The following is a 26,915-nucleotide window of genomic DNA, read 5'->3' on the forward strand; positions in this document are numbered from 1 at the left end:
TTAGATTTAGAAATGAGTTCAGAAAGGAGTGCTAACACTCCTTTAGTATGGCTCAAAGCCACAAACATTTGGCCTGAAATAAACACAGTTGAAGGTTCTGACATTCTTGAGGTAATGTCTTTGTGGGCAGTTTCATTTTATCAGCTGTTGTTTCTTGATTCTCACTATAAAGTGATCCCAGGATGCTAACAGCCCTTCCCGTATCCCCTTAAGTTCCCCTTAAGTATCTTTCTAGCCTGTCTCAAGTGCATGAGGTTCTGAGTAGTAGAGACCATGTCTCAGTCCTCACTGCTTCCTAAGCAGGCGGTGCTTGGTACAAGCGTTGCTGATACTTTCTGGAGAGACAGAAGAAGCAACAACTAAGTTCTGGAGAATCCCATCACACAATTTCAACCTGGGCGCTCAAAGGCAAACAGGGAGCAAGTGGGTCAGCAGGTGGTGTTGCCTTGGTTGGCAGGCAGGCAGACAGACAGGCAGGCAGGCAGACAGACAGGCAGGCAGGTAGGTAGGCAGGCAAGCAGGCAAGAAGGCAGGCAGGCAGACAGACAGGCAGACAGCAGGCAGGCAGGCAGGCAGACAGCAGGCAGGCAGGCAGACAGACAAGCAGACAGCAGGCAGGCAGACAGACAGGCAGACGGCAGGCAGGCAGACAGACAGGCAGACGGCAGGCAGGCAGACAGACAGACAGACAGGCAGGCAGACAGGCAGGCAGGCAGGCAGACAGACAGGCAGGCAGACAGTAGACAGACAGGCAGGCAGCAGGCAGTCAGTCAGACAGCAGGTAGACAGCAGGCAGGTAGGCCTGCCTTCTTACCTGTGCTTGTCTATGCATTTCACCCTTAAGATCATCAAAGTATGTGCTCTCCCCTTCATCATACTCGGCATCAAACAGCTCCTTCAGCTTTCTCTTCTTATTCAGATGCTTTTTCTTAGCACTTTCCTCCTCACTTGGGTCAGTTTCTTCCTTCACTTCTTCTTCTATATCTTCACTCTAGAATTTCCAGATACAAGCACCAAGAAGCTTTTGAAGACCTTTCTTTAGATAAACAAAGCAGATTTGAACACAATGTTTGAGCTACAAGACTGTCATGACCCTCACAAACAGACTTGGGGCTGCTCCAAAAGACAGCCGGCAGACAGCACTGGGTCGTGTGAGATACAGATAGGTGCTCTGAGACACTGTTCAAAGCACTGTCAGAAAGAATAAGGGATTTAATGATGCTTCTAAATTTCATTATTGGATGATGGCAAAAGAAACACAAATAAAAAGCGAGAACTTGGTAGTGACTACAACATGGAGGGGTAGTGGGTAACCATAGGCTGACAAATGAGCCATTCATCTGTTGCCACTCTGTAGGAAGCTTTCTATCCATCTGACAGGGAAGTCAGGACCTACATTTCCCAAAGCAGATCTCTTCATTACATACTAACTGAAGCAAGCTAGCAGAGGCTACATCAGAGCCGTACCTGAGTATCCGGGCCTGGTTTTCCCTTGTGCACATCCCCCGTTTCTAGGTCTTCAAAGTCACCATAGAGCTCCTCTGAAAAAGAGCATTTATAAATCTTTTCCATGACACTAGCACTGCCCAGCCCCGGCCAACCTGTGCTCTGTATTCCAAACTTCAACTCTGTTGTTCCTATAACTATATACACCAAGAGTCTTAAACTTACATTGCTTTTTTAAAAAAGAATTTCATTATTTGCTCAGGAAAAGTAAATGGACCCAAGACTTGAAAGCTCACTTAGCTATGGGCTATTGCTTTGCTCACTTAGCTTTCACGCCTAAGTAACAGACACTGTGTGAGATACAAGTGCAGCCTTGAAGGTACAACTCCAAACCACCATTTCAAAGAATAAGTAAAAAGTCACAGTTCATGTGAAGTGTGTGACAGAAGCCAACACGTTGTGTACCGTGCTTTGGGGAGAGCAAAGGCTATGTAAATATAGAACCTGGAACAAAAGTAGGCCTCAAAACAATGCTGAGCTCACAGCAAGAGTCCATTAATTCATCTCTTTGTTTATTTTTTGGGTTCTGTGTTCAGTTATAGGCTGTCCTCTTTAAAAGAGATAAGTTAAAAATGCTTTTGGGAGGGAGACATTTACTGTTATTAAGATATTCGCATAACAAATAGGAAGCTCTTATTTATAATAAAAACTATAAAACATAAGCATAAAACCAGAACCATGTTAGAAATTTACACACTAAAAAAGCAACACAGAACTGTGGGCACGCCTGAGTACCTGCGTTCAATCCCAGGGCCCTGAACTTCCAGAGGCCATCTCTGTCCTCCGCACTCATGCAAGCCATGCAGGAACTTTACTGGGAATCCCGAGACTCCATGTAAACTGCAATCCCAGGTAGGGAAGCAGATCCCTGGGCATTGCTGGGCAGCCAGCCTACCACACTTAGTAAATTCAGGGAAATAAAGAGAGCAGGTCTAAAAATAAATAAGCAAACAATTGGGAAGGCAGTGTCTGAGGAGCACCACCTGAGAAGACAACTAAGCCTGCCTGTCGCGTGCCCACCTCCAGAGGCACATGCACACTCAAACATACAACAGATATGCAGCCCTTACTTACCTTCTTCAGCTAAGATCTTGGCTGCATCTTTATCATCTTCCCATTTCCCAGTCACAAAGCAATCTCTGATACTGTTCATAACCTTACACAGAAAAGATCAACATTTAGTAAATTTACACTAAACAACTATTTTTAAAATATGTTATCAGACAACAATTTGCCTCTATTTCCCAGGCCATTTCAAGCTGGCCCTGGTGGCATATAGCTATAATTCCAGCATCTGGGCTGGTGAGGCAGGAGAACCCTCAAGCTCGGCCTAGACTACATGGTGAGCTCTAGGCCAGTTCAGGCTATAAAGACTGTCTGAAAAAATTAATAAGAAAGTAAAGGTACACTTTTGTGGATACATTCATTCTATATAAGTGTATGAAATAATTTCTAGAGAATACTAGAAAAATATCTGCAAATCATGTATAGAAGGACCATGTACAAAGAATATGTAAACTGGTAAGGGACATGTTCTCAGAATATGTAAACAACTCTTACAACTAAATGTACAAATTTTTAAAATAGGCAAACAGTATGAATAAGTGTATAGACAAGAAGACAGCAGCGATCACTGGAGATGATGCTTGACTGCATCAGCTATTTGGGAAATGCAAACAATGATGATATGACACATGTCACACCTTCTAGTATAGCTAAAAATAAAAGATAGGTAAAAAGAATTCCTGGTGAAGACACAAATAAACTACAACCCCCAGATACTGCTGGTGGGAAGGAGCACTTGCACGGCTGCCCGCACAGCTGCCCGCACAGCTGCTTGCAGGGCTTTACTGTAAAGAATGGAGAGCATACGAGGGAAAGAGTTGTTTTCTCTAATCTTATCAGCAGTCACTAACATACTGCTGACAGCTTGTTCATGACTGAGATAACTGAGATTACACAGTTTTCCTAACTGTATTCCTTCAACCAGGGGCTGATTCTCTAAGAGGACCGACTGTCTTTGTAGAGACATAAAGAACATGAGAGGTAGCACAGGGTGATATGATCAAAACACATGGTATATATAGGAAATTATCAGAGAATAAGCATTAGTTCCTAGCCACCTTTCCTGGAAAAATAACTTCTTCCCCTTTCCCACCTTCCGCCCACCGGCAGCCATCTGTGAAAGAACAAGCCTAGTTCCAGGCCTGACCCCTCCTCACCTGGGAACCATCCCTGCCTGCTAAGTGTATTCCTCCCTTTGCCAGCTTGACACAGGTACTGGGGAAGAGGGAGCCTCTGTTGAGAGAATGCCCCTACTGGATTAGCCTACGGGCAAGCACGATACATTTTCTGGATTGATAGTTCATATGTGATGGCCCACCTTGCTGTGGCAGCGCCACCCCTGGGCTGGTGGTCTGGGTACCATAAGAAAGAAGGCTGAGCAAGCCATGAGGAACAAGGCACTGGGCAGCACTCCTCCACAGTCTCTGTACCAGCTCCTGCCTCTGTGTTCCTGCCCTGACCTCTCTGGTTGATAGACTGTGAACTCTAAGTTGTTTTATCACAGCAGAAGAAACCTCATGGCAACAAGTAAACTTATACACAAACAGTTTTAAATGAATAGGGGAAAAGATCTCAAAATGTTAACAGGTCATTCATACATAGTAATTTTAGTAAATACATACTTTTTGAACTTTCCTGCTTTTGATATGTACATTTACTTTAAATTTTCCATGACTATTATTTTCACTAAAACACAAACACACACACACACACACAGTTTCTATTTACAACAAAATCTATAGGAGGTTTCTCACTATAGAAAGTTAAAGTCCCAAGTTGCTTTGGATCCCAGTGTTCATTCCCTCAGTAGAAAGTTAAAGTCCCAAGTTGCTTTGGATCCCAGTGTTCATTCCCTCAGTGGAAAGCCTAAGACACCACTCCCCTTGGCTCCCCCCCAGTCACTGTCTGCAAATGGGAAGGCTAGTTCTAGACCAAGGCCCACAAACCCTCTTTGTTCTTGAGACACCACTGCTGGGTAACCATCCCCCGCATTCTCTCCCCACACTTCACCATCTCCACACCCACAGGCCTAGCTCCAGTCCATGCCTTGGAACCCACTTTCTTCAAGAGCCATCTCTGACTGCTGAGACATCTCTTGTCTCTTTGACGTTTCCAACTGCCCATTGCTATTTCTGGAAACACAGGCTTAGCTCTAGACCATGGCTTGGGAGCCATTTTTCCCTGGTCCAGTTATACAACTCATCCACCAATTTTATCTGACCGAACTCAGTTCATACATCTGCACTGGCCCAATCTAAGGAAGGCCAGATTATCACTTTCAGACACATAACCAAGCAAAGAAGTCCACATGCCCAGGCAAAATCACCCAAACAAAAAATAACCTGAACAGCCCGGGTAGCATGTCTCCTATCTAACTCAGTAGTCCTATAGAAGTGTTCTCCAAGGAGAACCACCTAGATGAACTCCAGGACACAAAATTTAAAGCACATGCACAAACTTTATCAAAGAATTCAAGAAATTCAAAGAAAGCATGAACAAAAACATCATTAAACTCCACAAAGGAAATTAACAATAGACACCTGAGTGATGTCCAAGAGAATACAAATACATGGATGAAATGATAAAGAGAAATCACAATTTGAAAGCAGAATTCAATAAAGAGAAACACTGAAGTGAACACAAGCCGAAATGAAGATGGAATTAAAAAGAAAAAAAAAAAAAACCCTCAATATCCTGATTAGAAAGCTGAAGGGAAGCCTGGCAGATCAAATGAATCAGAAGATGGGATGTCAGGACTGGAAGAGAAAGCACAGGAGCTGGGTGAAAGAAGGTGAGAATATGAAATAATAATATCAAGGCACAGGAAAGGAACATTCAGGAAATGTAGGACACTATCAAAAGACCACATCTTCTAATTACAGGTATAAATGAGGGGAAAGAATCCCAAATCAATGACAGAGACCAGATCTTTAAAAAGATCACAGAAGGAACTTTCCTACAAATTAAGGAAAGATACACCCAAGCAGATAAAGAAAGCACACAGAACACCAAACAAGGCCAGTAAAGAAACACCCCACAGCATATCATAATCAAAATACTAAAGCTACAGAACAAACAAAAAGCTCTGGAAGCTGCAAGAGAGAAAAATACAAGTCTCCTATAAAGGAAAACCCATCAGAGAAATACCTGATTTCTCAAAAGATGCTCTGATCCTGGAGCAATACACCCCTACAGACCGCAACTACCAACCAAGACTGCTGTACTCAGCTAACTTCCACCAGAACTGAGAAGGAAAAAATCTCCCATGATCCAAACAGCCTAAAAAATTTCATTTCCAATAACAGGGGGGAAAAAGGCGAAACAAAATACTAGAAGCAATACTTTAAACTGAAGAAGGAAAAACAGCCAAGAGACTCTAGGAAGAAAACAAAGCTAAAATGTAATGAAATACAAAGTAGGGCTAAGAACAGAGTAGCAGAAATAAGCAACAGACCGACACAAGCTACATACACCTTTTCAGTAATAACTCTATTCATAGCCCGAACCCTCTAACCAAAAGATGCAGGCTAGCTGACTGGATTAAGAATCAAAATCCACTCTTCTGTTATCTACCAGAAACTCATCTTAGCTTTAAGGACAGTCACCACCCTGAAGTGAAAGGATGGAAACCAGTATCCCAGAAAATGGGATCAAGAAGCAAGCAGGCGTTGCCCTATTATCTGGGAAAACAGACTTTAAACTAAAACCAATCAGAAGCGACAAAGAAGGGCATTTCATTCTAATCAAGGAATCAACATCAGGAAAAGATCACACACAGCAAACTCTGCTAGATGAGACAAACCCACAGCCAACACTATCCTAAACAGAAAAACTGAAAGCAATTCCATTAAAGTCAGAAATGAGACAGAGCTACTCACTATCCCCACTCTTTTTCAATATGGCAACAGAAATACTAGCCAGAGCAGTAAGGAAAGAGCCGGAAATTAAAGGGATACAAATAGAAAAGGAAGTGAAACAATTCTTATTTGCAAATAATATATATGAGATCCCAAAAATCCCACCAGAAAACTTCTAAATAATCAACAATTTCAGCAAAATGGCAGAGTAACTGAACAAAAAACTCAGTAGTCTTCCTATACACCAGAAACACAGTCACAGACAAAGGCGTGGTTACACTCCATTCACCACAGCATCAGAGTCAGTACAATATCTTGGAATAAACCTAACCAAGGAGGTAAAAGACCTCTATAATGAAAACTTCAAATCTTTGAAGAAACAGACTAGAAAGTGAAAAGACATCACATATTCAGGAACTGAGAGTTAATACTGTGAAAATGACCTTCTGACCAAAAGTTATTAACATAGTCAATGCAACCCCAATGAAAATAACCAAAACAATCTTCATAGAAACAGAAGTAGAATCTTAAGATTCATATGGAACCAAAAAGATCCCAGAGCCAAAGCAAGCCTGAGCTTTAAAAAAAAAAGGGGGGGGTGGGGGCAGCAGTGCTCTCCCACCAGTCGCTGGCCATTTCCTTCCAGTACAACACAGGTTCAGAGTCCAATTAAACTCAGAACCAGTTACTGCTCGGATGCAAGAAGCACTCTGATACAGGGAATTTATCTCCTAGAGAAACAAAAAGCCAGTGATGAATATGCAATACTGAAGTCAGAAAATGTTCTTCTAACCTAATTCTTTAGTCGTTTCCTTGCATTTGAATGTGTGTGTGAGGGAGGTAAGGGGATGCTAGGGACTGTGAGTCTAGGGCACCTAGATGCTAGGTGAGCACCCCGCTTACCACTGACACACTTCCAGACAATTCTTTCCAAAGCCAACAGCCACTCAGCATTACCTCCTCCAAATCCCAGTCGTGAGGCGCCTCCACCAGAAACCTGGAGCAGTCCAGAGAGTCGGCCTTGTGCTTACACCCACTATCTGGCTGGCTGACACGGAACAGCCCTCCAAGCTCTTCTGAGGTGTCTCCAGCTTCATCTTCATTATCCTCTGTCACTAAAGAGAAAGACGAGAATAAAAACTTCATCCTAGAAGATTCATTGCCCTGAACTAGTTAAACCACACTTCTTAGAATTCAAGGGATTGTGGGTTCCTGTTCATTACAGACATGTATCCCTGGGTCACTCACTCACTAAGAGCCAAAAGGCCAAAGAGCCCAAAACTGACCAACTAATGTGTCTGGAAAACTTATCCTCTTGCAAAGTAGCAGCAGAGACCACAGAGGAGTGAGAATATTGGAGCTGGGGAGGGGAAGTTATTTAAAGGAAAAGCTCTTACAGAAGATCTTCTATGCACAGCTCCCCCAGAACTTCCCATCCATCCCTAAATGTCTAGAAACAAAATCTAAGAAAAAATCAGTACAGATCACTTGCCAATTTTCTTATCAAAGGGCAACTTATTTCTGCATTTTTTTTCAAAAAGACCTTATAAACAAGTTTAATAAATTATAAAAAATAAGTGAACATTGGCAAAGAGAACACAGGGCTCTCATTCTCATAAGGGGGGGGGGGCACCTTTCATAGTTCTAACACTAAATTTAGTAGTCAAACAAATCTCATGAAGGACTTTATAAAATGACATAATGAATGATAGTCTCATTAAAACTGCCAAAGCATCTGAGCAATATATGTCCTAAGACCAGCTTACAGCCCTTGGGACATGATTATGAACACCTGCCAAGGCCAGCAAAGGCTCAGCAGGCAAGGGCGCTCAGCACACAGGCCTGGGGACCTCAGCTGGATCCTGAAACCATAAAAAGGTGGACAGAGAACCAGCTCCACACACGGGTCCTTGAGCCTCCACGCACACACTTGGCACCAATGCTCTCCCATGTCATAAATGTACACATATACATCACACACACACACACACACACACACACACACACACACACACTGCAAGTAAATAAAAAGTTTAAAATATGTTGCAAAATATCTGATAAATAAATGTCAAAATCTCCTCCCAATCTTCATGTCAATGGCCTCTTTTCCTTCTCAGGAAATCCTCTAAGGACCTAAACCATTTTAACTGTAAACCAGAGTCCTTTCTTTACCTGTCCCATAAATCAGCTTTCGAAGATTCGGAGCTGCTTGTTGCTGCCTCAGAAAGGCCTCTGCTGCTTTTCTGGAAAGGTCTTCCTTCCACTTGAGGGCACCTGAAAAACCAACACCCCGTTACATACGCTCACTGGCCCCTGCCTCAAACTCCAAGTTCACGCATTCTAAAACATGTTCATGACACACTTCAGACAAATCCAAAGAGCAGACTCAAAAATATAAACATCCTGTTAATAACAATTGTTTAAGTCCCAAATTTATACGAGGAGCTAACTTGGTTTAAGGATGCCTGGGGTTTCTGTGGAGTAATTACCTGACGTTTCTACAGAGCTGCTATTTTCCTCCCTGTGATCGTCTTCCTCTTTGAGTAAATTTTCGATGTCGCTGGTCTCTTCAACCAGGTTCTCTGACTCAAGTTTCTGTCCAGGGTCCTGCTGAGGGCCCGCAAGCTTTCCCCTAACCTCTTTGCATTCCGAGTCTTCTTCCTCTGAACTGAGCTCAGATTCGTCAGACTCATCTTCAGATGGAAATGCCTCTTCGGCGGTACAGTGACCTGAATCTGAAGTGGTAAGGGCTGCTTTTCTCACTGGGGAAGGCTTCTGCGCATCCGGACGGTGCCTCCACTGCTGGGCTGCTGACAGTCTTGCCCCACTAGCCCCTCCAACAGAGCCCGATTCCCCAGGGTCCCTCTCCCCTGTGGAGGCGCCATCAGCACTGCTTTCATCCGCTTCATCTGCCTCCTCTCCCCCAGAGCTCCTCTCAAGGTCATCATCGCTGTCAGCGAACGCAGGCAAATCTGCCTCACTGTCTCCATCCTGCTCCTCAAGCTTTGGTCGTTTGCGGGCCCCAACAGTCATGCGTTTACAGCTGCTGCTATCAGCACCCTCTTCCTCTTCCGCCTCATCATCACTAGAGCCATGTTCCGTCCCATCATCTTCAGACATTTCTTCTTCATCTTCACTCTCTTCATCTCCAGACTCATCTTCTGTGTCTCCAAAAATGGCTTTCCGACGCACTCGGCCCGTTTCCATATCCACATGCTTTTCCTCTTTCGGCATCCACAGCCTATAGTTCAAGGAGATAAAAACCAATTCAAACTGCAGTAAGTAGCTAATGTCAATCCACTATGCAAAGAAATGGGAAGCTAAGACAGGAGGGTTCAAGGCTCTAGTCCTGCCTGGGTTCAGGGTAAGTTAAGACTTCATGTGACACTCAGGAACTTAGTGAGACCCTATCCCCAAATAGAAATTTAAAGAAAGAAAGGACAGAAAAGGATTGGAGTCAGAATTTGCTGGTAGAACTCTGGCTGGCCTATATAGAGCCTTGTGTTCATTCCTTAGCATTTACTAAAGAAAACAGTACCATCATAGTCCCACAGATAGCACAGAAAATTGATGACAAGCAATCAATGAATAAGCAAACTCAACAGCCCTCTAATGACACACTTGCAAAGCACTAATAGAAAATGGAGACTCTTGTTAAGACATAAACGAAATAATTTATCTTTTAAGAAAAGTATTCAAAAGGGAAGTTAGTATTTAGCACATATTCAAAACTGATTCCAGGTCCAAAGGACAATGTAAGCCTGGATCACCCTGTTGTGTCAGAAAATACTATGCTCATATTCACAGAATAATGGGGATATGCCTAGAAGACACGGGAGACTCAATACTGAGGGTCAAATCTGAGACAATGGAGGCATCAGAGAAAAATGACAGCAATGGGATGGTAACAAATAAAACAAATCCAAAGTCCAGTCACTCCTGATACAAAATTCAAGCAGGGAGGGAAAACCCTTGGTAAAGAATGGCAGCTGGACAGAGTTCCCAGCAGGGCTCTGTGGGTCGGCTGGCTCAGCTGCTGTGTGTTGCTGAGTTTGTAGAGTATGATGACACAGGCTGAGGAGATGCCTCAGCAGTTCAGAGTAGTCAGTGATCTTACAGAAGACCTAGGTTCCGTTAATTGGTACAGAATCATTGAGACAGTAAAGCTATGGGATAAAATTAAAATAAAACAAAGCTATCCAATGTTGTCTTACATATAAAACTGTGAAACCATCAATTATAAAAATATAAAGTGGGGCTGGAAAGATGGCTGAGTGGTTAAGAGCACTGACTGCTCTTCCACAGGTCCTGAGTTCAATTCCCAGCAACCACATGAAGGCTCACAACCACCTGTAATGGGATTTGTAATGCCCTCTTCTTGTGTATCTGATGAAAGACAGTATATTCACATAAATAAAATAAATAAATCTTAAAAAAAAATTCTAAAGTCTACCATAAAACAGTCCCCAAGTCGGAAACACAAATAACAAAATAATGACAGTATAAAAAATACAGAAAGAGGAGCCAGGCAGTGGTGGCGCACACCTTGAATCCCAGCACTTGGGAGGCAGAGGCAGGCAGATTTCTGAGTTCGAGGCCATCCTGCTCTATAGAGTGAGTTCCAGGACAGCCAGGACAGCCAGGGCTACACAGAGAAACCCTGGGGGGGCGGGGGGGGGGGGCAAACAAACAAAACAAAACCCAAAAAATGCACAAAGAAAACGCTCACAATATTTAAATGATAGGTTATTTGTTATGTATATGTATGTGTGTGCCTACTGAGTTTAGGCATACCAGGAGCATGTACGTGGTGTCACGAATCCCTAGACCTAGAATTACAGGCTTTTGTGAAGCAACAGATGGGTGGTGAGCACTGAACCCAAGTCCTCTGCAGAAGTGGGCAGAGGAAGTGCTCTCAACCTCTGCACTATCTCAAAAGCCCTGGGAATAGTGACCCTTAAATGTACTCTTCATTTTTCCATATCACCACGCTAAGCAATAATGCATAGTGTAATAAACTCTACTGTACACAGTTTATCATTTTCAGGTAAACTGGTTTTGAGGCATGGGTTAGAATGAAAGTCAATGCTCAGCAGGCACCCAGGAAGTATACTGGTACATAAGGGTATGTCAGGCTGAAAAATGAGCCATGTTAGTAGACACCTACCACGGTAATAAAGACAAAAAGATGTGTGAAAGACTTTCAGGGTCGAGGCACGTGCCTTTGGATAGAATGTGAATAAACTTCTAGATACTACTCTAGAATTTCAGTCACTAAAAGATATCCAAGTGGTCGCCTAGGAAATTAAAAGCAATCAATACAAAAAATTGTATAATTAACAGACCACATGACGCTCCAAGAAGAAGGAAAAAAAAAATGTGAGTGCTTCGGTCCTTCTGAGAAAGGGAACAAAATACTCACGGGGCAATTATGGAGATAAAGTGTAGAGCAGAGACTGAAGGAAAGGCCATCCAGAGACTGTCCTACCTGGGGATTCACTATAAACAGTCACCAAACCCGACACTATTGTGGATGCCAAGAAATGCTTGCCAAAAGGAGCCTGATATAACTGTCTCCTGAGAGGCCCTGCCAGAGCCTTACAAATACAGAGGCAGATGCTAGCAGCCAACCATTGGACTGAGTGAGGTCCCCAGTGGAGGAGTTAGAGAAAAGACTAAAGGAGCTGAAGGGGTTTGCAACCTCATAGGAACAACAACAATACCAACCAACCAAACCTCCCAGAGCTCCCAGGGACTAAGCCATCAACCAAGGGGTATACATGGCTCCAGCTGCATATGTAGCAGGGGAATGCCCTGTCAGGCATCAATGGGAGGAGAGGTCCTCCTTGGTCCTATGACGGCTTGATAGAGAAATTGAGGGAGGGTAGATGGGACTGAGTTGGGTGAAGGAACATTCTCGTAGAAGCAGGGAGAGGGAGGATGGGTTAGGGGTTTTCTGGGAGTCAGGGGAAACTGGAAAAGGGTATAACATTTGAAATGTAAGTAAAGAATATATTCAATAAAAAAAAGAAAAGTTTGTATAGTATTTGATTATTCTGAATATTCTGTTGAAAACAAGTATTATTTTTTACTAAAAATACAATGTTATATAATATTATATAAGTGAAAAAACTGTCAGGAAACACATGAATATTCACTGTAAACCAAAAATTCTGGAGTCAAATCCCAACTGTGACAGTAGAATGATAGGTAATATAATTTCTACTTTTAACTTTTTAAAATTAAAAATTAGGAAAAGAGCTAGAAACTTGGATCAGTGGGTAAAAGCACTTGACGCCAAGCCTGACTTTCTGAGTTTGACTCCTGGAACTGACATAGTAAATAAAGAACCAACTCTAACAATCTGCGTGTGCGCACACATACACAGAAAATAAATGTTAAAAAAAAAAATTAAGAAAAAAAACTTAGCAAAATGGCAGACTTACCCTTGATTGTCTATGTCTTCTGACCCCAGAGGTTTGGAATCAGAGAAAAGTGTCACTCTGCTTGAAGCCATCTTAGCATCGATACTGGCATGGGTGGAGATGAGGCTCTGAACCAGTTCATGTGTAGGGCCCGTTTCCTCCTGTCAAAGCCAGGAAAACTGTGCTAGTGAGGAAAGCAAAAGGATTCTGGAAACATACTGGCTTCATCATTTCTCATCACAGGCTAAAGACAGCTCAGCAGTTACAACTGCACACTGCTAATGTGTAAGACCTGAGAATTCAGTTTCTAGCACAGCACCACACCAGAAGTTCACAGCCACCAGTAACCACAGCACGGATCTGACATCTCTGCCTTTGTGGCTACCTGAACACACATACATGCATCCATCCATCCATACAAACAGACACACAGAGACACAAAAAGTAAATTTAAAAACTTGTAGTTCTAAAAACCTTTCTCACTGTCTTAAGAGAGAAGAAAATCCTCTCGACGAAGTCTAAAGTTGACCCCCAACACTGTAAGTGCTTCTCAAGTTCATGCAGCACATCAATCTACCCTAAGCACTTAGCTAGGAAAACACCAGGTCTCAACATTGTAGGTAAAAACTATTTAACTCAGTAAGATTACATTTCAAAAAACTAACAAAAATCTAAAGTCTCTATCACCCCCAAGACTCAGGGAACACTGGAATACAGGGTAGAAAGAACCGAAGAGATGGAGGACAGGAATAATGCTGTGTAACACTCTTCTGCACATGGTATGGCCACTGTTGTCATGAACTGACAGCACCGCTCTTCTGCACAAGACGGAGCCTGTCAACGTTCTCACTAGGTCAGGGCAGGGTTCAGGAGTCCACATCCCTCCCGGAGGAGCAAATAGTGGGTAATGGCTGCTAAGGGGGAATCTTTGTTTTGTTTGGTTTGGTTTTTATGGATAAGGGTATTTTGCTTGTACATTCTCATCTGTGTACCACTTGCATGCTTTTAGGCCTGCAGAGGCCAGAAGAGGGCATCAGTTTCCCTGGAACTAGAGTAACAGTTGTAAGCCACCATGGGGGTGCTGGAAAGGTCCCACATCCTCTGGTAGAGGAGACAGTGGTGTTAACCACTGTAGTCTAGGTCCAGTAAATACACCAATACTATTCTCATGCAAATAACCCTAATTAAACTCAGTGGGTGATTATAAAAAATGGCCTGCTGGAAAGAATTTCAGCAGGAAAGGAGAGGGGCTACAAGGGAGGGAAGCAAGCATGAGAACTGCTGAAATCCATCACATACATATGCCTGATGGGGTGAGGGAAGAGAAGGTAATTGGGGTGACAGATCAAAATGTAACATAAACATATATAAAAATATCAAATAAGTATTTCAAAACAAGAAGAGTATCTCAAAGTTCTTATATACACACCTAGCTCTAACCTAGGAAAGTTCAACAGGAAAAGATAAATAACAAAGGATGTTTAGTAAAGCCTCAAGAAGTCACTAATTTATATCTGCCTAAAATTATTCATAATGCATACAAGTACATGTATACATATATCTACACACACACACACACACACACACACACACACACACACACGAGATTAAAGATCTTAAATGAAGTATGCTACTTAGTCTGACACTGCTATTTAAAGAGTCACAGACTTTCTAATCCCAGGATGAGAAATTTCCACATGAAATGGTCAGGGGAGTCCAAGTGACTCCTAAAACAATAGAGGCCATTGCTGTTGCCCTTGGTTGCTTCTCAGAGGGTGAACGTCCATATTGCCAAAGATACTGCATACTTAGGACACAGAATTCAGAGGATTCAAACTAGACCAACCTGAAAGCTCCTAGACCTAGCTTTCATAGCACCAGAAAAGAGTAAGCAAGCCAAGGGAAGGAGGCAATGAACAGTCCGACCCCACTGTGATAGCAATGACCCCCACAGTGACCAGTGTGGCAGGATGGTCCTCACTGCAATGCTGGTGCTCCTATCTGGACAATGACCGACAGTGGCCTAACTGGACTTAAGACTGGATCAACTGGAGGGAAACCATGTCTGGCACTGGTAAGCTAACCAACTAGGAGCTAATAAGTCAGGGAGACTGGAGGACTCACTACTGCCACTCCACTAGACCAGCATGACGATTAACTGCATTCTAAAACATCCTTATCCCTACAGATAAGGGTAGCTATCACACCTCATCAAAGGAGCCTCTCTTTATACCATTATAGAAAGCTATAACCGCCCACAATGCCAGTTCATCAACAGATGGTGGGGAGCCCAGTCCCAACAGATATATCTCCAACTCCTGACCTAAGGTTCAAAGAAGAAGGTGCAGAAAGGCTTTTAAGAGCCTGAGTACCAGAAATTCTGTGGATAAGATTTTATTTCCTAGAAATGACAGGGAAGCTACAGCCCTGAAACCTCAATAATATGGCTACCTAGTCAAGACTTGAACAACAATAGCACCAATAGAGATGCTAATGTGGTGGTGGGGGTGGGGGGATCTCACATCCCACCAGTAGAAAAAGAACTACAGGAAACTAATGATTGCTGAGGGAGAAATAGTTAGTTTTACCTAGGGTACCTAGGGATGAGGCTCCTAATTAATTATCCCATACAAAGTGGTCAGCCCTAAACTTAAATACACACAAACACACTTATAAGCAACAATAATAATCAAAAAAAAAAGGAGGCCACATATTTAGGGAAGGGGGAATGGAAAGGGTTAAAAGAAAAGGGAAGAGGGGATGTGATTTAATTATTTTTGATTTTTATAAGTTGTAAATTAAGAATAAAAATGCCACCAATTACACACACATACACACACAGATACTCCAACCAGAGCTAAGTAGAAAGAGAGAGAGAAAAAGAAAGAAAGAAAGAAAGAAAGAAAGAAAGAAAGAAAGAAAGAAAGAAAGAAAGAAAGAGACAGACTAAAGCAGCACTATAGACCTAGAAAGCACTACAGCCTTCTAGGAAGACAGTGCTGACAGGCATCGTACAGGCAGTAGTACCAACAACTGCAAACTTCAAATCTGAAGAGTTTTATCATAAACTTGGATTAAAAGAAAAGAACTTCAGTAAGAAGAATATCAACATGATATTTGATAAGAAAAGATTCATAGAGGATACATAATCCAGAATTACCACTTCCTGGAAGCCATGGCTGCCACCTAGGTCGACATAGACAGCATCTTTGTCGTACAGCACACCCCCAACCCCAGAGAGAGGTGCATAAACCAGTTTCTCCTTCTCATTCAAACAGCGCTTCTTTTGCTGTTCTGGAAGAGCACAGGGGTCTGGGAGAAAACTGACATCACTGGCAACAAAATCTCCTACACCTGGAAGACAGAACCCAGGAATCAACTTGGCAAGAAGTCAAGCATTCAAAAAACAAACAAGCTGATAAGTGGATATTAGCCTAGAAACTTTGAATACCCAGAACATAATCCACAAATTAAATGATGTCCAAAAAGAATGGAGGAGTGGCCCCTGGTTCTGGAAAGACTCAGTGCAAGAGTATAGGGGAATTCCAGAACAGGGAAGTGGGAAGGGGTGGATGGAAGAACAGGGGGACAGAAGGGGGCTTATGGGACTTGTGGGGAGTGGGGACCCAGAAAAGGGGAAATCATTTGAAATGTAAATTAAAAAATATATCAATAAAAAAAAAACAAGTGTCAACTACTGGAAAAAACATTCCTGTGTTTGAAGGTTTGAGGCAGGACACAGAAAAGGTACCACTAAGCAATGGACCTTGCTACCTAGACAATACTGCATTCAATCAACACTTCTGGCAGATGATGCATAGTTGGGTTGTTTTTAAAAATTCCAGAATATGGTTCTGCCTTGTTCAGTGTTCCAAGAGTGCTTTACAGCAGACGATACCTGGCATGTGGATCTGGCTGTTATTTTTCAGGTAGGCTCCTCGTAAATAACCATAAAGAGACACCTTTCGGTCACACTTGATGTTTGTGCGGATATCCTCAGGGTTTGTCAAATCTTCCATCCTAGAAAAATAACATACGACCACATGGCAGGAACATAAAAAGTATGTATGCTTCTCTTCATGTGTGGACAACTCCCGTTCACAGACTGAGAGCACAGCTCAGTGGCCCAACACTGGGCAGCAGAGGAGGCCTGGAGTTTAATCTCAGGCACCACAAAACCAAGTCTGGCTCCTTAGCACACCATTTAGAAAGCTCCGAAACACAAAAACAAGGAAGCATGGTCCCCACCAGAGAGCACGCAGCAAAGCGAGACTGCTTCCACCTGGCTCTGTGTGTGATGCACTCCACAAGGCACTTCTAAGGGAGCCGACAGATACCCTCACTGCGTCAGGGAAAAGCAGAGAACATGTTTAGAAAACTTCCTTATGGAAGAGTTAAGATTAGCCTGCTGGCTGAGGCCTTTGGTTAGCTAGGATTCCTCTAAGGAAGGATACTCCAGGGTAAGAAAGCATGAAGAAAAACACAAAGCAGGTATTGAATGACTGGAACCCTGGGCACAAGGACACCATCACGGATGCCCCAAAATCTTCCCCTTTTTTTTTTTATTTATTTATTTTTTTGATTGGTTTGGCTTGGTTTAAAAAAAAAAAAAAAAAAAAAAAAAAAAAAAGCCAGGTAGTAGTGTCAATTCCTTAAAGCCCAGCACTCAGGAGGCAGAGGCAGAGGCAGGGGGATCCCTGAGTTCAAGGTCAGCCTGGTCTATAGAGCAAGTTCCAGGACAAACAGGGCCACACAGAGAAAGCCAGTCTCAAAAAAAAAAAAAAAAAAAAAGAACAACGCTGGGATTCAGCCCTGTATGCACTGAGCTATACCCCAACACTGTAAACACTCCATAATCATTTACTCTACAAAGCACTGCATCTTCCAGTGACACAATGGGTACTATCACTGATCTTTCTTAAACCTTAAGAGTTAAAAAGAAATACACAGAGCAGGAAGGAAGGCCGTCACCCTTGTATTTACCTGTCTGCCAAGATGTAAGGATGAGAGGTCTGCCACGTGAGAGGCCTAAACTTCATCACCGTGATAAACCTGCCCAGGTTGTGAATCTCCTGGTTCTGATACTCTCCATGCACCATTCCAGAAAGGTAGAATAGCTTGGCACCCTGAACACACAAAACAGGAAGAATGACTGTCAACACCCATATCAATACCATAAAAAGCAAGGCCATCGGAAGCTGCTGTCTTCATGTTTTTAAAGCTGGCTGCCTTCTTCAGAACTTGTCATGTGAGGGCCTCACAAAGCAAACTTCTCTCAGTTAAACACTGGCATGTGGAGAAGGCATTGAGGTTCCTGAGCAGAGAAAGGATTTTGTGACCAACAGGCCACAGCAGCATGAAAAGGAGAAATGATAGGCTCTGGTCCTTAGCTAGCAGAAACTTCTGAAGCACTGCATCAAACCATGACCAATAGTGTACATTATGTGTGCACAGAAGCAAGTGAGACACGACTACATCAAACCATGACCAAAAGAGTGCACTGTCTCATGTGCACAGAAGCAAACGAGATGTACCAAGAGGCCCTGACAAAAGCCATGTGGAGGAAACAGACCAAGGGCTAGAAACGCATGCATACAGGTAAACACTAGAGTTTTTATGAATAGCTCTTCATTCTGGCTACTTTAAAGAATTAAAAGTGACAGGACCCAATAATAATTTTCTTCCTACCGGGTAGACTTCTGTCCAGAATCTATGCTTTAACCGCTTCTTTGTCTTCTTCAGTTGCTTGTTATGCTTGAAGGAGTCTAAATGGGTGAGAACTCCCATAATTTTAGGAAAGCCATGTACTTGACAGATGTTTAGAAACTCAAATGTCTCCATTTCAAACCCAAAGCTGGCATCTATAAGCATTAGTACCTAAAAAAAAAAACACAATTTCTCACTGAAGCCACAAAAATACTCCACCCAGACCAAGAATCAGCAAATTACATCCCATGGTCACATCAAGCAACTCACTTGTTTTCTTAAATATTTAAAAGAATGTCACAAAAGATATCTCCATTAATATTCATGTCCTCAAAATTACAAAATTATTAGTATTTCAGTCATTTTAAAAACAAAAGGCTTAGCAAGCTTATTCTACATTGTACTAAGAGTAACACTTAAGTAACTCCCTAATTTAAATATACATATATATGTATATTTAAATATATAAATATATAAATATAAATTTATATATATATATACATATATATGTATATATATATATATATATATATATATATATATATATATATATATATATATATATATATATATTAAGAGTGATAGGGAATCAGTATAGGTTGATGTGGTCAGAGAGAGATGGTTCAACAGTTGGAGCATTTGTTCTTGCAGAGGACCAGGTTCAATTTCCAGCACTGACAGGGCAGCTCACAAACATTTATAAACTCCAGTTCTGGGGGATTCAACACCCTCTTCTCACCTCTGCAGCCACCAATCATGCACAAGGTCCACAGATTCACATGCAAGTAAACTATTCATACACATAAAGTAACATAAATCTCTCTCTCTCTCTCTCTCTCTCTCTCTCTCTCTCTCTCTCTCTCTCACACACACACACACACACACACACCACACACACACACACACACACACACACACACACACACACACACAAGACACAGAGTTCTGTTATCCCAACAAGCTAGGTTAAGGGACAGCTTTAAAAAATAAGTAATGAAAACCATCATTTTGAAAACCCAATTCAGGCAGTATGCTTTTCTTATAATTAGTACTATATAGGTTTTCTATTAATAAACCCTGACCACTTCACCCTACCATAATCATTAAGAATGGAAATCCTATGGAATGGAAGTTGCTGGGGGAAGTGGGGAAATCATCAACCGTCTTACCCAGCTGTGAATCCCATGAGCTACAATGGTGACCTGCCAGGCAAGTTATGTTCACCACTCAGATGACCACTGTGCTGGTAATCAACTGCTTTTTGATTGAATGTGAGGCTTGTTCTACAGAACTTATGCCTGGCACTGTAAACCTGGTCAAGAGCCTATGGCTGGAGAGATAATATAAGCTCTTGAGGAGAATCTACTACTGGTGTTTTTTTTTGTTAAAAGGACTGCCCTCTAAGTAGTTATATTTAGTGGGAGACAGAGACATGGAGTATTCTGAGTTTGGTGTTAGCCTGGTATATATAACAGGTTCTAGGCCAGCACTCGGGGCTCACAGTGAGACCCTGTACCAGGAATTAAAAACAAAATAAAAAACCAACCAACAAAAAAAAAAACAACAACAAAAAAATTGATAGTCTAACTCTTATCCTTTTTCAGAAATCCTTTTTGCTAGTGGTGGCAGTTAATACAGATTCATGACTGGTCAAACAACTATAGAATGCACAGCCCTAAACAAGACATCAGTAGTACGTATCACCCTCTCCCTAGCTCAGGAATACTGCAGAAGACAGGGTGAAAACAATGTTAAAAGCCAGGAGATAGGGAAGAGTGTATTCAAAAGCTCGCTGACAAGACTGATACCATCAGCATCCCTTCATGTACTGTGGGAAGTTAATGGATGCTGGGAAGAGAAACCAGGGTTCCAGTAAATAACCTTACTCACATAAGCAGTCAAAATTAAACACAGTGGGTCAATAAATCCTTAGCTAAATAGATATATAGTCACTAGCTAAGGTGGGTAGCACACACCACTGATCCAGCACTCAGGAGGCAGAGACAGGTAGATCTGTGATTTTGAGACCAGCTTCGTCTAGAGTTTCAGAACTGCCAAGGTCACACAGAGAAGCCCTGTTTCAAAAAAAAAAAAAACAAAAACAAAAACAAAACAAAACAAAATACCAAAAAGGCGTCAAAGGGGTCCAGTTGGGAAGATTTCAGCAGGAGAGGACAAAGGAGGATGAAAATGTGCAAATTCTCTATACACATGTAGGAAGTTATCAAACAGTGATGCAAAGAAGAGTCTACAAAATGAAAACTTATACTTAAAAAGAAAAGGGAATGGAGATTCCTGATCAATCCCAGCACCTGTCTTTAATCCCAGCACTTGGGAGGCAGAGGTGGATAAACCTCTGAGTTTGAGACCAGCCTGGTTTATACAGTAGTTCCAGGACAGCTAGGACTATAGAGAAATCATGTCTCAAAACAGAACAAAACAAGAAAGAAAAATAAAGGGCTCATCCCAAAACAATTAACTTATGGGAGCCTCAATTTCATTACATGTAAAGTGCACATAATACCTGAATGAACACATTGGTGGTTATGTGAACTAAATTTACAGAAAGCCCTTAGCATAGTATCTAGAAAGCATTCAAAAAAATGGCAGGCATTGTGCAAGCAAGTATGTATGTGCATGCATGTGCATTATGTGTATTGGCATAATCTTGCCTTATAAGTGTACATGTGTGTGTGTATCAATATAATCTTGCCTTGTACATGTGCATGTGTATATCATATACTAATCTTGTATTGTACATGTGTGTGTTGCTATAACCTTGTCTTGTATGTGTGCCTGTGCATGTGTGTATCACATACTAATCTTGTCCATTATGTTCTCACCCTACGCTTTTCTTTAGGTTTTAGAATGTCTTCATCATGAACATTTCATTTTTTGATAGTACGAATGGTTACCATAATTCCAACCACTTCTATTCTATCTGTCCTTAATAATCACAAGTATTTCCCTGCAAATGAGATAAATAACCCATCCCATTGTCACCCTCTCCATTGAGAACCCAGGCCACTCTCACTGACTTACCAGATCTGCTACTTTAGCCAGATCAATCATTACATTGATGTCACACCCACATTCAATAATGGTAAGTCTGCGCTTTTTACCTGTAAGTACAAGAATGAAACTTTACTTTTTAAAAATACTTGAAAATGCCCTATCCATTAACTCTATAATGCTCATGTTTTTAACTGTATCCAGTAAAACACTATATACCTTTACAATACAATTCTATACAGAGTTTAATGACCATGATCCTGCTGAGCTATAGGCCACTCTCTTTTTCTCCATCAAATTTTCCTATACTCTCAATACAGCTAAAAACAACATCAAACCTAACAAAACGGTATGTACATGGGACAGTCATATGTTCCTATACGGTTACTATAAGTACAGTGATCAAGGATATCCCAAACACAAAGAAATGTCCTACTCCATCACTTCTTTAACAAGGTAGAAACACTTCAGTTTCTACCATTACCTTTTGGAGAATTTACTTCATTTTCTCTCACTGAAGCACCTAGATTCTAATCCCAGCACTTTGGAGCCAAAGACAAAAACAGCAATCCCTCAGGCAACAACGCTCTTCACGGTGGTCTATGGCAGCACTCCCTACCTGACACAATTGTCACAGGGCCTCTGATCTCACTCAACTTCTGTCTGGTAAAATTCCGAATCAGGCACCGTATCAAAGTGCTCTTCCCAACTTTCGGAGGCCCCATCACCACCACCACTATTGGTGGAGGCTCCAGTGGAGTTCTGTCAACCACTGGAATGTGATGCTTTTTTGTCTTTAAGTCTTGAGTCCTATTTGTTTACAAAAACAAAACAAAACAGAAAGTTTTCTTCCAAAACACAAAAGATCTTTTTAAAGTCCAGATGGTATAGAGAACAGATGATCCATAGATACAATGAACTTTATTTTTACTAGTTAACTTCTATCCCCTCCTCACCCAAAAATTATTCTTCAGTAAAGATAAAACAGATGACTAGAAAATAAAGTTAATAATCAAACGCATCATAAATGAGACTGACTTGACTTTAATGTTTAAGAAAATAAAAGGCAACCACACTGCCGAGATGTTATAACTCAAGTAGAGGTACAGGAGATAGGGCAAATGTTCTACCAACTGGCTATTTAACTTGTGCTCTGAATCTGTTTTCTTATCCACAGATGAAAATAATTCCTAACTTCTTAATGCTGTGGAAAGAATTCAGTTAGGTAATTTTTAAAGGAAACTGCTGGCTATATATCAGTATCTCCCTAAATACAGCTATTTTAATATTTTACATTAAATGAAAGCTATGGAACAGGAGGTTTAAGCACCAACACTTTTATTGCCGTGGAGATATTTAAAGTTTAGGAGATTTTTCTGTGATCTAAATTTTATAAACTCTTTTTCCTCTTGGACAAGGAAGGAAGGAAGGAAGGAAGACAGAAATCAAAAAAAAAAAAAAAAAAAAGAGGGAGAGGAAAGGCAAAGGACAGGTGTTAGAGGGAAAATGCTTCCTTGACAGAGTTCTGACATTTTAGGAAAAGCCATATGGCACGCCTACGTCGTTCAGACCTGAACTGGACTTACTGAGAGAGGCTCCTAGTACTTAATGAACGAACCCCAGGCAAACATACCTGTGAAAGGACCGAGCCATCCGCACAGCAGACTGCACTGCAAAGGCTTTGGGGTTTCTCTTCCGGGCATCCTCTTCATCGCCAAGCTGTAGATCCTGCAGGTGCCGTTTCTTTTTCTTCTCAGCTTTAGGCCCACTGTGCTTCTTTCTGTGTTTCTTGTGATCCGTGGCCTCCATGGTGGCTACTTATCAACTATAAACAAATCTTACCTACAAGGAACAGGGTGGCATGGTGGTGGGAATATATTATAATCGGGGCAACATGGGAGGGCAGTAACTTAATTTACTTGTTTAAGTAAATGGTTTGTTCTCCGAATAGAAGTAGATAATGTTTAGCCAGTATCTTCAAATTCACTCCTCTTTCTTACGCCTGCTATAAAGTATGAGTTACCAACATCAACGTTATCCTTTTTATTATATTTTATGTTGAAGCCATCGACAGTATTCATGTTTGTGATGACACAAATATATTCTTTCTTCAGTTCTCAATACTTGTCAACTACACGTGGTTACAGAGAATTTCAAGTGTACCTTGGGAAACTGAAAACAATCTTAAGTTTTAATTAATTTTAAACCTAAACAGTCGCATGTGGCTAGTGCCTACTACTCTAGACAGCTTGGGCTTAAGTGTCTTTTTAATGTAAACGAAAATACACATAAAAGTTTAAAACATCAGAACAGTGCTGGACAGACCCGCCTCCCAGCAACCGGAGGAAGCACATTTTCTCCCGTCCTATTGCTCTACTTCTGCTGGGAAAAGCACACGCAGCAGAGCTGGGTACGACCCCTCCCTGCTAGAATGACCCGCTCCCCATCACACCTCCTCAGAGTCCCTCACTGCACGAGCCGACTCCCTCCACACTCCCGGGAGCAGCTCTCCGGCGGCTGGGAAACTTGCCTTCCAGCCCAGACGCAACTTCGGAGCAGCCTGTCGGGAAGCCGAAGACCGACCTAACCCGGAATCCGACTGACGGCGCCGACCGGGCTCGCGAAAGCACTCAGACTCACAGCAGCAACCGCTCAAGAGCACAAGCACGACACCGGAAACGGAAATTGTCCTTCGCTTGTCGCGGTCGGAGGGAAACTAGAAACAGGGGAGAGAAAAAAACCCGTGGACGGACGACTTTCAGGGGAAAGCCGGAAGTAAGCCCTTGGTTGGCTGAGGATTGCGCAAGCGCACTTTCAGGTTTCTCACGGACTACTTTCGTGAGTCCCTCCGGGAGACTTGCCCCAGACGTGCTAGAATCTGGCTCTCAACCTGCGCGACGCCGGCTTCCGCGCGGCGCTGTGCCCTGGACCGCTGATTTGAGTATCAGAGGAACATGGAAGAGCACTCGGGTCATCCATCGTCAGTCCCAACTTGAAAGCTCCGAACCTCTCCTCCCCCCAGCTAAGGTCCAACAGGCTATGGCTTACTGTCATGGCTGCCAGAGCTGTCCTCACGGGTTTTTTTTTTTTTGTTTGTTTGTTTGTTTTTGTTTTTTTGTTGTTGTTGTTGTTTTGTTTTTTTTTTCAGTTCTCTACTGCCCTCTTGTGCCAAGACCGACGGGCTGCGGGAAGGCCCACTGTGTGCCTCCTGGAGAGGGCTTTTTCTCGAGAAATGTCATAGCTTGCCATTTTGTGTGTGTCTAGGTCTGTCTTGTGTCTCTGTGTGTTCAGCCTTGCGTTCCCAGGACTCAGTCCAATCCCTCCTGAGGAAAAGCCCTCAAAACCCCAGTCCCAGTTATTTGCTACAGCTATGCTGGACTCTTATCTCAAGGAGAGTAAGAAGCAGGTTTTTAGCTGGGCGGTGGTGGCACACGCCTGTAATCCCAGCACTTGGGAGGCAGAGGCAGGCGGATTTCTGAGTTCATGGCCAGCCTGGTCTACAGAGTGAGTTCCAGGACAGCCAGGGCTACACAGAGAAACCCTGTCTCGAAAAACCAAAAGAGAAAAAAAAAGTAGGTTTTTTTTTTTCATGCGCCCAATATGAGTGACTGCGGCCTGGGAATACGGATTCAGGTTTCCACAAAATAACATGATCATGCAAAACACAACTCTCACCTCAATGAGCCAAGAACGTGGGTTCAGTTGCTTCAAACTCCTTCGTTTTGTACCTTTTAACAGCACACCAACACAAAACAGCTGTAAAGGTTCCTATAGAAATTATGAAACAAAATCAAAGGTTTAGCAAATTATAGTCTCTGAGGTTGGCCTTTCTCTCTCCATCCTTTGACTATCATCCCAACGACCATCATTCTAGCCTTTCTGGCCATTCCAGAGCAACGCCCCAACTTCTGCAGGACGTAGCTATAGAAAAGACTACATTGCCCTTTACCATCAACAAAAGGGTTGGGATGTAAGATCTCAAAGTGAGGACAAATGGCAAACGGAGGTGCCTACTGAACAAATCAGACATCCCTCAGTCCCGACTGTGAGAGTGTCATCCTGGCTGGCACCTGTGCCCCTAGCTGAACCACCAAATATGGCCTATGAGGAATTTCTCATACAGTCCAACACTGGAGGAACTCAGGACAGACACCATAGAGAGATGGTGCTTACTGGCTCACTCATTTGGCTTAGGCTTGCTTATTTTCTTGTACAGCACAGGACCACTTGCCCAGGGCATGGTGGCACCCACAGTGGGCCTGGCTATCCTAAATCACTTAATAATCTTAATAATCAAGAGCCCAGCCTTCCAGTCGTACCTATGGGCCAATCAGATCTTTGCAATTCCTTAACTGAGACTCTCTTCTTGGATGAGCATAAGACTCTAGAATGTGTCAAGTGGACATTGAAAGGTAACTAGATAACTAGTCAGTTAGGACTTTTCTTAGGGCACTAAAACAGTAAGGACATTTTTCATAGTTAGGCATACTTAAGAGATCTTAGCATGTGTGTTTCATTACCCCAAATGGTTCCTTAGAACCCAATGGCTAAGACATGGAGCTGCAGAATATTCTGTTACAAGGTAGATGCCCAAAGATGCTGAGAGTTAGTGGAAAGGGGTGGGGCAAGAGAGATGACTTTTAACGTAGAGAATGGGATTTGCTTTCATTCTGAGACACTGGAGTTAAGGTGCCCAAGGGTGTGCAGTATGAATGTTGACATTTAGGCATGCTGGGGCTTGCCGTGCCAGATAGATGTGGCATCTGACTTTGGGAGTAAGCTCTCTTGAGTCCTGAGATATTGGAGAATGTGTTCTATGTAATCCTCAATGAAAAAAAATTTTGAGTGAACAGTGTGTAGCTCTAGTTAAATAGACAAGTCACATTTATAACACTAAATAAGGTCATTTTTGGCCATTAATATTATTTTGTGTGTGGAGTGGTCAAGCCAGAGTTCCTCTGTATAGCCCTGGCTGTCTTGAAAATTGTTCTGTAGACCAGGGTGGCTTCAGACTCAGAGATTTGTCTGCTTCTGCCTTCCGATGACACCAGGAAATAAAATGGAGCTGAATCCTGTGTTTAAGGATATTAAGTTCAATTAAGGGAGTAGTGACCTTGGGACAAGATCCCACTCAGCTAAATTTAGGTCTAGGCATGGTAGTACAAGCCTTTAATCCCAGGAGGTAAAGACAAGCAGATCTCTGAGTTCAAGGCCAACCTAGAACATAGCAAGTTCTAGGTAAAGAAAAGCTTAAGTCCAGAAATGGTGGTACATGCCTTTAATTCCAGTGCTTAGGAAACAGGCATGCAGATTTCTGAGTTCAAAGTGAGTCCACAGAGCAAGT

At 42.4% G+C, this 26,915-nt stretch overlaps 1 protein-coding gene across 2 annotated transcripts in view; it reads right to left on the reverse strand.

The window, feature by feature from the left end:
• Positions 1 to 24,302, reverse strand: part of Bms1 (BMS1 ribosome biogenesis factor) — a 36,887-nt gene extending 12,585 nt beyond the window's left edge. The window contains exons 1-15 of one of the 2 annotated variants that reach the window (XM_052174683.1): positions 24,102 to 24,302; positions 23,205 to 23,413; positions 22,191 to 22,381; positions 21,602 to 21,681; positions 18,542 to 18,730; positions 17,837 to 17,979; positions 16,752 to 16,873; positions 16,014 to 16,207; positions 12,875 to 13,014; positions 8,918 to 9,669; positions 8,601 to 8,702; positions 7,386 to 7,543; positions 2,581 to 2,662; positions 1,468 to 1,541; positions 815 to 991 (exon numbers count right to left, since the gene is read on the reverse strand). In XM_052174683.1, coding sequence (XP_052030643.1) covers positions 815 to 991; positions 1,468 to 1,541; positions 2,581 to 2,662; positions 7,386 to 7,543; positions 8,601 to 8,702; positions 8,918 to 9,669; positions 12,875 to 13,014; positions 16,014 to 16,207; positions 16,752 to 16,873; positions 17,837 to 17,979; positions 18,542 to 18,730; positions 21,602 to 21,681; positions 22,191 to 22,381; positions 23,205 to 23,380 — 2,580 coding nt within the window. In that variant the 5' untranslated portion in view covers positions 23,381 to 23,413; positions 24,102 to 24,302. Of the gene's footprint in view, positions 1 to 814; positions 992 to 1,467; positions 1,542 to 2,580; positions 2,663 to 7,385; positions 7,544 to 8,600; positions 8,703 to 8,917; positions 9,670 to 12,874; positions 13,015 to 16,013; positions 16,208 to 16,751; positions 16,874 to 17,836; positions 17,980 to 18,541; positions 18,731 to 21,601; positions 21,682 to 22,190; positions 22,382 to 23,204; positions 23,414 to 24,023 lie in introns of both variants that reach the window. The other variant, XM_052174682.1, reaches the window with a different exon arrangement.
• Positions 24,303 to 26,915: the final 2,613 nt, after the last annotated feature.

The sequence above is a fragment of the Apodemus sylvaticus genome, chromosome 2 (genome assembly GCF_947179515.1).
Source record: "Apodemus sylvaticus chromosome 2, mApoSyl1.1, whole genome shotgun sequence".
Taxonomy (NCBI): domain Eukaryota; kingdom Metazoa; phylum Chordata; class Mammalia; order Rodentia; family Muridae; genus Apodemus; species Apodemus sylvaticus.